Genomic DNA, 12015 nt, shown 5'->3' with positions numbered 1-12015 from the left:
CGCGCGACCTGTTAAACGGCTTGCGCGGCTTTTTGGGACCATACCCCTTCAACATGCGATATGATAAACTCAACAAATAAAACCAGAAACAACTTATCTTCAACCTCATTACAATCTAATAAAATGAAAAAAAGCTTCAAATCAAATAAAACCCAAAATCAACCGTAACCCTATGATGAAAAACCAAAAACAAACATCCTAAATGACGAATCGAGCATTTTCGGAAATCGCCAATTTGTGTTCGGTCAGGAATCAATCAAAAAACCTACAAATCGAATTGATACGAACAATAATTAAATGGATGGTTATGAAACGAACTCGAAATCTGCTTCCTAGTTGACGGAATTCCCTGATTAGCCATCAGATGTTTGAATAGAATGTCTGATATACCCTTATTTAATTAAATTGAATCAGGACACGTGTATGGCCGTGGGCAGCGCGTACATAATGTAAGATAAGGAGATTTGTATCCTACACTTTACCTATATATATATATATATATATATATATATATTGTAAATACGATACTATTCCAAATTTTAAGAGTATTTATTCCATAAAGGGATGTGTTGCTTAACCGTGTATACGCCGAATTGCCTACATATCTTCTTCAAAAGAATCAAACAATTGTAGTTCAGTTGAAAAGATGTTTTAAAAAGCAATCAAAGATAAGATCGAAGAGAATGAAACGCATGTAGTGGTCAAGCTTTCTGATCCTAGAAAACCCCCGAAAAAAACTGCTACGAAAGGGTCAGCGCGAACGAAGGTCTACAATAACGAACTGTAGTAGATCACACTGAAAAGGTATGGAATGTGACAGATAAACAATAGCAATTTTCCATTTTAACTAATTGAGCATATTATTCAAATTTTTTTATTATGCAATAATAATACTCTTTATGTTTGCAAAACCAAATTTGTAAGATCATCACTAATCATATAAAAAACTAAATAACCTTGTTAACTAAGTGCTACTCTAACCTCCAAACCCCTTAGATTGGGTGGTTTGGAACACTATTAACCTCCAAACCCCTTAGGTTGGGTGGTATGGAACACTATTGCCCATCCATCTCAGCAAAAAAATTATCAAGAGCGTCTCTCCTTCATACCATAAGCACTATTGGGGGGCTATTCATGGCTCGCGAGTGCAATAACGAGATGATGATGGTGGGTCTCTTGTTTTCAACCAATTACAACTTTTAGTTTTATTATTTCTCTCTCTCTCTCTTTTATTTTTTTTTAACGGATGTCATCCAGAAAAGGCAATGGAGTCGCTTTGTCTATGTGGTGCAAACACCGAGGTGGGTTTAATTTTCTATTCGGCCAAGTTACCTGTTTAACCCACTTAATATCATATGGCGGCCCATGTAACTACTTCAGCTCAGCTTTTAGTATCCGTCCAACAATTAAGTTGATTATTCATTTGAGCCCATATCATTTATCAATGTAGCCTTTAGTTAATGAATGGCCCAAGTAGTTTAAGTAGGCAATTAGCCACCATTTTTTAAGACCAATAAAAGCTGGATCACCCGGGTAAATCCAATACAAAAGGCCATTTACTCCTGCGAACGTAGACGGTGTTGGTGACCCGGCCTGCCACTATTCCAGAGGAAACTCATCACCCGAAGTCCTACTGTGGTAAAACCCATTGCTTAACCCAGAGCAAGCAAGACTCGAAACCATGACTTCCACTTTAAAAGGTCATGAGGTTGCTAATACAAGAGAAGCTAAATGACAATTAGCCACCAATTGAATGTCAAAAAACTTGTTAAACACTTTCAAATCATTGTAGATCGTTTTCTCTTCATACCTTGGTTAAAGCGGTGAATTTCATATTCATATCGATGCATATAATAACTAAAAATTAATTTACCTAGCACTGCATGCATCTAAGATAAACTGCTAGTTTATAAGAAATATTATATCGTTTGATTTGGCTTCTGTTATTTACTCCCAGCTGCCATGTTTGAATTAATCTTATTATGTCCCTTTTTCATTTCCTTTCCTCAATAAGTTTAGCCAGCTTGCACCATAATCATAATTAGCTAGGCTAATATATATATATATATATATATTCAAGTCAAACACTATTGATTGTGTTGTTTGCAGATTTATAAATAATTGGATTGGACACCCACCAACAAAAACCACCCAATTAATTGAATCACATGTCATTGTTTTCATCGAACTTCTAACAGAAAGAAAAAGGTAGAAACAAAAAAATCACACTTGTTGTTAACAACCACCACTCACGGACTCAATTATATGTCACTTAATGTCATCATCTTCTTATTCTTGCCACCTATATATATATATATGTATCATCATCCACCATACTTGATAACAACATCTTGGAAAAGAAAGCCATGAATCCAACCTTTCTTCTTCTTTTTCTTCTTGTTTCTCCATTACATGCTCAATCAGCCTCTCATATCACCGTCACCGGCTCAGTGTTTTGTGACGTTTGCTACGATAACTCCTTCACCAAACACAGTTATTTCTTACCAGGTAAACTAACACTTGAAACCACTTATCTTAATTCTTACCACCACATGATCCATCATTATTGTTATTATGCAATGCAGGTGTGGATGTTCACTTGCAATGTAAATTTCAAGCCAATGCTCCAAAAACAAAAACTAGTGAGCAGATTACTTTTTCAGTCAACACAACAACAAACAGATACGGTGTTTACATGTTGGATATACCATCAGTTGAGGGGGTTGACTGTGTGGATGGCCCGACCCTTGAGTCATTCTGTGAAACAACCTTGATAGGGAGCCCACTCCCCACCTGCGATGTTCCCGCTGTATCCACCTCATCCAAAGAGATAACTGTCAAATCCAGATCAACTAATCTTTGTGTTTATAGTGTAAGTGCACTCACTTATAAACCATCTAGCAGGAACTCAACCCTTTGCGGTGCTCATCACATCAACCTTGAGGAAGAAAAAAATTCATTGGATTCCTCAAAGTTTTTCCTACCTTATTTTCCTTGGCCTCAATTCCCACCATGGCCATCTTTGCCACCTTTCCCTTCACTTCCTCCACTGCCACCTTTTCCTTCATTTCCGCCGTTTCAGTTCCCTCCCCAGTCGCCTTTGCCACCACTACCTCAGTTACCACCACTACCTCAGTTGCCACCACTACCTCAGTTACCGCCAGTGTTGAATCCTGGGACCCCTCGACCTCCGGTCAATCCAACAACTTGGATACCTTTTCCCATTCAATCAGCACCACCACCTGGGTTTAATCCAAGAGATCCAAGAACATGGTTTCCCCCATCTCCTGATAGCCAGCAGCAGCAACCTTAGCCACTTGCTCATATGTACATATAAAGATTCTTATGTAATGCTTATACACAACCTGTATTACCTTATTGTAATCAACATATATAGTTGAATTTGGTCAAATATATGTATATCAAAATATATCTCTATATAGTCAAATAAAATGTTTTAAAGCAAGGGAAATGCGTTAAAAAAGTTGAAACTAGAGCATGCATGCATCATGTATTACAGTTGCCACTTTAACTAATCACTCTGCTGCCTTTCCGAAAAAAAAAAAAAAAAACTAATCACTCTGCTTCTTTGCAGCTTCTATTTGCTTGCGTAACTCTTCAACGGTATTCTTAGCCTCCTACAAAAAGCAAAAACTTATATTATACACAAAATAATGTACAATTAAACGAATAATTTCTAATAAACTTTGTACGAATAAATTCCCTTTCAAAATGGAACACATTTTGATGATTTAAATATAAATTAGTTGACTTATACTTGAATATATAGATCAGCATGAGTAGATTTTATTTTTATTATCTCTTCCTAGCTTAGCTAACCTTCAACTTGTTTCTCAATGTCTCTTCCATTTCTTCTCGTCGTTGTCTTTCTTCAGAAAATATGTCAATAAGCTTTACTTGGTCTTGGTCCAACTTTTCTATTGTTTCTTGTGCCTTTAGTAGCTGCAGAGTATTATACAAAAAACCATTCGTTCCATCTTCGGATAAATCTTGTGTCCAAAAACATTAAAACAAAAAAAAAAGCAAATTTACTTGATTTTCAAGCAGCACATTCTTGTCTCTCTCAGACCGCAGATCAAGTAACAAGTTATTAATCATCACACTTTCGCTACTCCCTAATCTGGAAAACAATTAGACCCGCCTTAATTTTTTGGATAGGTAAAATGAAAAAATAAAGATTTTAATTTAAAAAGCTCAACGATTTGAACCTACCTCCGCCTAAGTTCAAGATTCGCTTCCCTCAGTTCAGCTCCATTTGTTGCCTGGTAAAGCTATATAATCAAAGAAACATAAGTATATCAACCTAGTTCATATATAGTAGATTTAACATAAACCAGTTACCTATAAAAACTTTTAACTACTAGAGCATTATGCAATAGAATAATTACTTGTTTTACATACTGTTATAGATAGCAAAAAAAAAAAAAAAATCCAGTAATATCCTGGAATTTAGAAAAAAATTATGTGAATTTGAACTTCAAGAAGCATATATATGAAAGGAAATTAATGCCATTGTTGGGTTAATAATAATAATAATAATAATAAATCTAATAATAAAAGGTAAGTGTGTAAACAAAATCTGACCTTTGAGGGTAAGATACTGATGCTTGCTCTTGATTCTTTCAATGATGTTGACGATTTACACTGACTCTTTCTTACTGTACATGTATAGGCTTCTTCATCATTCTGTGCAGATTCCACAGGAGGTCTCAGCTTCACTTTACTAGCATCATTGGAGTCTGTTCCAGTTGAGACTCTACCTTCTTCAAATTTATCTATTATTGAAGGTTTACATTTTGTAACTGAAGCGCCCTTGCAACGTTTTGCATACCCGATTTCTTGGCAATTTGTAGACCTGAAAAAAATTATTAGTCAGAAAAATCTGAACCAACATCATTTAGATTAAAATAAGCTAAGCGAACAAACCAGTATTTCTTCTGTATAGCAATTAATCGGTTCTCAAGCCTTGAGAGTACAGGTGTGCGTTCAAACTCCTGCTTATCATGTGCTGGTTCAACAAAATCAGCTTCTAATACACCTGTTCATTTATTTAATCATCATATAAGAAATGGCTTGGATATTATATATATAAGTGTGCTACAAAACTTCATACCGATAACTCCACGACCATCACTTCCAGCAGCATTCCAAACCCTCCAGAAAGGCTGCCAGAAACAACAGAGAAATCATGCTAAATGTCAGTAATATGAAACATTAGAAGCCCCAAAAATAAAAAGACAATTCAAAACCTTAATGAGTCGATTCTTATGATAAACGTTAAATCCTTGGACATCAATATGATCTTTTGCATCTTTCACAAAGCCAAGAGTCACTTCAGTACTCATCTGCTGCAAAACATGAAATGCTTAATACTAAAAAGCAGAACGTAAAAACAAAATCTGAAACATCTTAATTGTTAGAGTAGATACGTTTTGATCATTCCTTGTCGTCCCATCAGCAGTTGGCTTATATATAACCTTCTGAGCCAGCATCATGTCATCAGTTATTTTATGATGGTTGACATCTTTTCCACGGAGGATAATTCTAAATCCATTTGGAAGACTCAAGTATAAAATTGCTGCATAGCTCTGCACAAGTAAATTCAGTATTATATTGTTGATAGACTAGTAACAATTTGTTTAAAATGAGAAACACTGAGTTAATTAATGAAAGAAGTAATTACTCTTAAGGAATGGCGGTAGGTTAAAAAAAATCTAGAATTTGGGTAATCTTTTGCCATCTCTATCTTCTTTGGATCCCTATTGACCCCCCTAATTTGGATGTCCTGTTAAATAAAAACATGATTAGTCAATTATAAAATCACCAAGTGAAAAAACAAAAATACAAGCATGCATGTATATATAATGGAAAGAAGTAAATACATACATCCTTGTTAGTATCAAAATCGAGCTCTAATTGTCCTTCTTCATCCTCCCAAAGGTTGTATATGATAATGCGTGTGCCTTGATCCTTAAGAAAATCAAACTACAAGAAAAAAAACAAAAGATTTATTAGTGAAAAATGTAAAGTGAGTCTCTATATCTTCTTAAAAAAAAAAAAAAAACATTCATCATGCAATGCATATATAGGCTAACATTACCTGTTGTAGAAGGCGTTCTTCAGTTGAGTATGGAGACCAATGGACAATTGTCTCCTTGTTTCTTTCCCAGTCAGCATGTGAAGATTTCGTAATCATTTCCCATTCTTCTCCTCTTTTCTCAAAATCAATCTAGTATCAATCAAATAAAGAAAACATAAATAAGCCAACACGTACTTGTTTGTTGGTTTTATGCACAAGCAAATATATGATAAAAAGGGTTATAGTATAGAAACAAAACAAAACAAAACAAAACAAAACAAAACAAAACAAAACAACGTTAGGTTCTCTACCATTGGAACAACAATATCTTCCTTCCCAGTTTCCATCAAGAATGTGTATGAGAGCATCCCTATACTTTGAGTAGGTCTATGATAACAAAGTTAATTTTGTTAGCCAACTAACATCATCTCGATCAGGCTTAAATAAAATGTAGTGTACCTGCTACCGTCTTCTTCTCCTGGGCAACGTGTAAATACCAAAACATCAGCTCCAAGCCTCATTGTACTCGTCTTGAAGCCATTCCCATCTAAAAGAAAGAAAGAAAGAAAGAAAGGCTCTTATATTAGTATATATATGCTAAGGGTAATTGATAATTATTTATAGTTCAGATGTACTCACATTGACCTATAGTGTTGGCCACTTTGCTTTTTACAGAATAGCCAAGGGACATGCACCTCCGCATTTTATCAGGAGTCATTCCACCACCATTATCTGCCAGGCCAGAAATCATCAACTTGAGAACTAGTTGTATGCACATTCCTCCACCAAAAGGTGGTAAGTTAAAAAAAACGATTGAAAATAATTAACTAATACAAATTGATCTGTTGCTTCTAGTTGTTGATTTACTATAAGGACAAGCTAGCTACATTATAAAGACTCATCATAAACCTTGAGAAAAATGATACTAGGAAATATTGTAGTGATATTTCACCTTCAACCAGCAACATCTTATTGCGGGGATCTATTTCATTATCCAGCACGTCTACATTAACATAAGTAGCTCCAGTGCGCACCTGATCCAGGAGAATATAATAATTAAGTATATGAAAAAATCAGCACATAATTAAAAAGATTTATTGTACAACGTATATACCTCATCGAAAGAATTGTCAAGAAGCTCAGCAAAAGCTATAATTGAACAGAATGAGTACGTGATGACTATATATAATAATAATTTGAAAACTAATATAAGTGAAAAGTTGAAGTTACCTCCGAGTGCCCACTTGTGGCTGGTAGCATTAGAATGCAAGAACCTGGGATGAACCCTAAGGTGATCCATGCCGGCTGCTGAACCAATGATAACAATAATAACCAAGCCAAGGGTTTAGTTTAGTAATCTTTCTCTCTCTCAGTGTATATATATATATAACAAAGCAGCAAATTAGTACATACAACTAACTAGGATCAAGAAACAAAGAAGCATATATATACAATGTTGAAAATAAATGTTATATATATAAAAGACCGTACCAAGGTGTGATATGGATTGATTGTTGTTAAGAGGAGGCTCATAATCCCCAGCCTTCCAAAATTGTTTGGACATAGAAGGAGAAGAAGAAGAAGTATTGTCCAATACTAGGGTTGAAGGTCGAATAATAGGATCAAGAAATCCTTCTGGCAATGCATATTCAAGTTTAGGTTTTTTAGAAGGCCTCTCTTCTATCGCCATATTTGTTGAAACGGCCGTCTGCATCGCCGATTCGTCTTCCATCGTCTTCAACAACAGTTGGAGGGAGGGTTTCGTCCAATTAAATTAACTGTGCAAAAAACGCGGGAGATATATATAGAGAGAGGACGAAACTCACGGTGACGTGCGCTATAAGATATTATTTGGGAATCCCATCCCTATGCAAATAATGCTTCCTCTTTTCCGATTTCACCCCTTACACATACCTTTATTTCACTTTGCCCCTTCCAAATCTTTCTTATTTACTTTTCTAGGCCCTATATATCACGTCCTAGTACGGAACATAATCGTAAACAAACTTAGGAAAGAAGACTTGTGATTTAATAACAAAGTTAAGGTGTAGAGGCAAGTCACCTAAATACTCTATGGAAGGGAGTCTTCCTTACGATAAAATCCATTTCCTCCATCACTATCAACGCTCATTATTTCTGCACAAGTGTAAATTTCGTTGGATCTTGTATGTTAGTTGATCCTAGGGCCAGACAACAAATAACACAAATGATCAATTGATTAAAAAGAATTTAAATGTCTAAACAAATCAAAATTGATACATATGATCTTTAGAATAATAATAATAATTGATTATTATGAGATAATAATGTTGATCATTTAAGAAAATTAAACAACTAAAGAAATAGTATTTATCGTTTTAAACATTCATAACTTTTTATACGATATTATTTATTTTTTTTTAAATTGCACCATAAAATCGAGCACTTTTTATCTTTAATTTGAGTACTATATTGCTATATAAAATATGACCACTTAAAAAACCACAAAAATTGTGTTAGAATTTCTATGTTGTATAACATTTTTGTACTATATTTTTTTGTGGTGAATTTTTTCACTTATCTTATTGTACAAGATTTTTTGTGTTGTATTTTTATGTTGTATTTTGAGAAAACCAAAAGGGTAAGAATTTGTAGTTTAGGACCAAAATGCTACTTACAAGGAATCTCTTGTTTCAACGTGGTGTAACAAGGGTTGAGAGGCTATGATTAGATATCTGGAAATTACTTTTTTTTTTTCTATTTAATGGGTAAAACTAAACTTGTATGTGAAGGATTCTATTAAAAAATTAGAGGAATTTATCACATTAGAGAGTGACGTCTCTATGATAACCCCGAAAAATAAGTATCGTGGGCACACTTCTCACTAGCAAATCCAAGTACTCCATGTACAGACACGACGAGTGCTTCTCCGGTAGTGGCAGAAGGCTAACAAGCACCATTGTCATCATTCCAGACTGCTTCATGATCGTAGAGTTGAGCTTCATGATCGGAACAAGTTACAATGGAATCGATAATGAACGAACCGAGCCACTGATTTGTTACTAGAACACGAAAAGGATGAGTATGGGACAACAAAAGGAGATTAAGAATGGTGGCTTAGGGTCAGTTGATATTAGAGAGTTGGTTGATGATGATAATGAATATGATATTGAAACTGACGAGGAGGTGGTGGATTTAACCTGGAAAGATGATGGGAGCCCAACTTATTATGATGCTAGTTGTGCAATACAGGTAATGATCATATTATTTGTTTAAACTGTATTTTCCTTCATTAAAGAATGTTACAAATGTTTTTTAATCACGTTGAATCTCTCAAAATGTAAGGGATATATATATATATATATATATATATATATATATATATACATATATCAAACATCGCTGCGTTGTGTAATGAGGCAGAGGCTGTGAAACAGAAGTTTGATGGAGCCATATCAAAGTTTGCACGCTGTCATCCAAATACAGCCGAGATATAGCCCCTGGTAGAACGCTACAAACACATTTATAACACAAGTGTTGATATCGGGGAGAAGGCATCTGTATGTACTGATAAAGGGGGAGAACTGAAGACAAGCATCTATTGCTTCTAAATTCAATGATTCAAATTAGAACAATATCTATTTACATATCGTGAATTACGGTTAAACATATGTACACATCACGTTCTTAAACGTATGTTTGTAGGTGAAAGTATAAACAGTATCCAAGAGTGCGGTGAAATGGAAACGAAGCCGCAATCATCTTTTCAACACTACATGTTGCGTCAACATAGACACAACACGCAGTATAGTTTGCTGCCGTTGTTGGAGACCTCGCGTCTCGTGAGTTTGATCATTAAGGCCTGTCTGTTAATGATTTCCTGAATGATAACAATGGTCCTTCAAGCAAACTTGGAATCGCACAAGAGAAAGTTTATGCATCACGTGCCACTTGCATAACCTATGACAGGTATCGACAAATACAACAGAAATAGCCTTCTTCATTGCTGGATCTTGATCAGTGACAACACCTTTTGGTTGATCAATTACGACTTTTAAAAAACTCTCAACAACCAAATATATGTATCAGCAGTTTTTGACGCCAATAATGCAGCACCAAATGTAACATTGCAGTAATGATTATCTATACCAGTAAAGGTACAAATACTATAGAGTATCTAAACAGAAAAATAGTAGACAGAAATCGTTAATCCGGAAAATGCCACTAAGAATAAAAACGCCAAATAGAAAAAATTGAATTCTAGTTCATACTTGTTGGACCGATATGTCACACCCGTTTGATGGCGGAAGCGTGCGGTGTGAACTTGATTAGTTTTCATCGCAAACGACATAGCAAACAACTATATGATTAAAAACACACGATGTTCATCCATTGACATAATTAAAAGATACGCACCATAAGTTGTTTAAAGTACAAGACGACATATGTTATAAGCTTTCACAAAAGACTAGTTCAACATAGTTTCAACATACAAGGCTTTGCCTCCTATATCTCATTGAAGATGAGATATACTGATCAAACCCCTTCAAAAGGATGACATCGTTAGCATAATAACCCAAAAGCTTCTTGAGAACCGACAGCACCAAGATCCATCCATTTACCTGAAATACATGTAAGTTTTGAAAACATCAACAAAAGTTAGCGAGTTCATGCGGTTTGAGTTTATAACAAATGATCTTAAAAACATTTGAGAGTTCGTATATAACAATGTGGTATGTAAAGCGTCAATGAACATATGATCATTAATGTTTTGAAAAGACATTAATATGTGTGCCGACATAGGAAGCACTCAACCTGGTAGACGATTTAAGTGTCGATTAACCTCGTCTAGGACACAAAAGCACTCTAAGTGGCCTCACAAGGACCGTGAGTGGGGCTCGCCCGTACCCGATAGATCTACCCCTTTTGTTCCTTGGTCCTTAACAGGATTAAGGGTGCCTAAGTTCGCGCTTAATCGCATGTGATCCAATAATTCATTCCATAGCTTAACCATACCCTTGTTAACATGTATTTCCCCCTGAGAGTTATAAAACTGAAAACGTTTAAAAGAAAAGGGGGACATGAACTCACAGTATTGCGTCCAGCAGATAGTGCTAGCAATTGTGTTCCAAAAGCGTGAGTTAACCTACAAGGGTTCTAACTCATTAGACACGTCGGTCTCTTCAAGACCTTATACTCGTTGTTCATCTTGAACGTTATTGTATTCGTTTTTTTTTGGAACACTTGTGTATTTTTAGTAATATGTTGGCATTTGTTTTATATGTATGCTTTGATTCGAGACTGTATATTTGTTATACAAATATGATTGTATATCTTTTTATTGATATAAGTGTTAAAACTATTCATTTTTAACATCGCAAATATGTTGTCGTACGTCTACGGCATCCTTGTGAGAGTACACTTCAACAAGTGTATTTGAGTACATCATCATGTACTTGAGTCTTTTATTCGTATACGTATACCGTATTTATACGTGTTGGTACACCATATTATACGTGTAGGTATACCGTATTTATACGTGTATGTATACCATATTATACGTGTAGGTATACTATATTTATACGTATAGGTATACCGTATTTATACGTGTAGGTATACCGTATTTATTCATGTTCATGTACATTCCTTTTATTTAAAGTGTACTTTTACAATATATATTTTTATATATGTGTACAAGTATTTTCATTGGGCCTAGCCTACTTCCTTGTGTTATTGGGCTTAACCCATGTGTTTATCGTAACTGGGCCTAGCCTAGGTCTTTATGTTATTGGACCTAGCCTATATTCTCATTGTATTTGGGCCTAGCCCAAATTCTATATTATAAATGGGCTTTACATATGTGTTTTGTTGAAATAGGCCATGCCCATGTATTTAGGGAATTGGGCCTAGTCCAACATCTATTATACAAGCCCAAT

General features: G+C 35.0%; 2 protein-coding genes across 3 annotated transcripts; one reads left to right on the top strand and one right to left on the bottom strand.

The window, feature by feature from the left end:
- The first annotated feature begins 2251 nt into the window (after positions 1 to 2251).
- Positions 2252 to 3572, top strand: LOC110896151 (RNA-binding protein 12). Its single transcript, XM_022143602.2, has 2 exons — positions 2252 to 2508; positions 2586 to 3572. The coding sequence occupies exons 1-2, from the start codon at positions 2367 to 2369 to the stop codon at positions 3311 to 3313; spliced, it is 870 nt and encodes a 289-aa protein (XP_021999294.1). The 5' UTR covers positions 2252 to 2366; the 3' UTR covers positions 3314 to 3572.
- On the bottom strand, positions 3419 to 7926 carry LOC110896149 (protein MICRORCHIDIA 7). 2 transcript variants are annotated; one of them, XM_022143600.2, is made up of 19 exons: positions 7592 to 7926; positions 7331 to 7408; positions 7215 to 7249; positions 7053 to 7134; positions 6740 to 6832; positions 6560 to 6647; positions 6412 to 6487; positions 6122 to 6250; positions 5908 to 6006; positions 5705 to 5806; positions 5451 to 5609; positions 5271 to 5369; positions 5135 to 5186; positions 4948 to 5059; positions 4606 to 4876; positions 4234 to 4292; positions 4054 to 4141; positions 3841 to 3963; positions 3419 to 3638 (listed from the first exon to the last, which is right to left on the bottom strand). In XM_022143600.2, the coding sequence occupies exons 1-19, from the start codon at positions 7830 to 7832 to the stop codon at positions 3573 to 3575; spliced, it is 2052 nt and encodes a 683-aa protein (XP_021999292.1). In that variant the 5' UTR covers positions 7833 to 7926; the 3' UTR covers positions 3419 to 3572. The 2 variants fall into 2 exon arrangements, with proteins under 2 accessions (XP_021999292.1, XP_021999293.1); XM_022143601.1 differs by having other exon boundaries at positions 5271 to 5366.
- Positions 7927 to 12015: the final 4089 nt, after the last annotated feature.

The sequence above is a fragment of the Helianthus annuus genome, chromosome 12 (genome assembly GCF_002127325.2).
Source record: "Helianthus annuus cultivar XRQ/B chromosome 12, HanXRQr2.0-SUNRISE, whole genome shotgun sequence".
Classification (NCBI taxonomy): Eukaryota; Viridiplantae; Streptophyta; class Magnoliopsida; order Asterales; family Asteraceae; genus Helianthus; species Helianthus annuus.
Note: the sequence above shows the minus strand (reverse complement) of the source record. Positions and strands in the feature narration are given on the sequence as shown.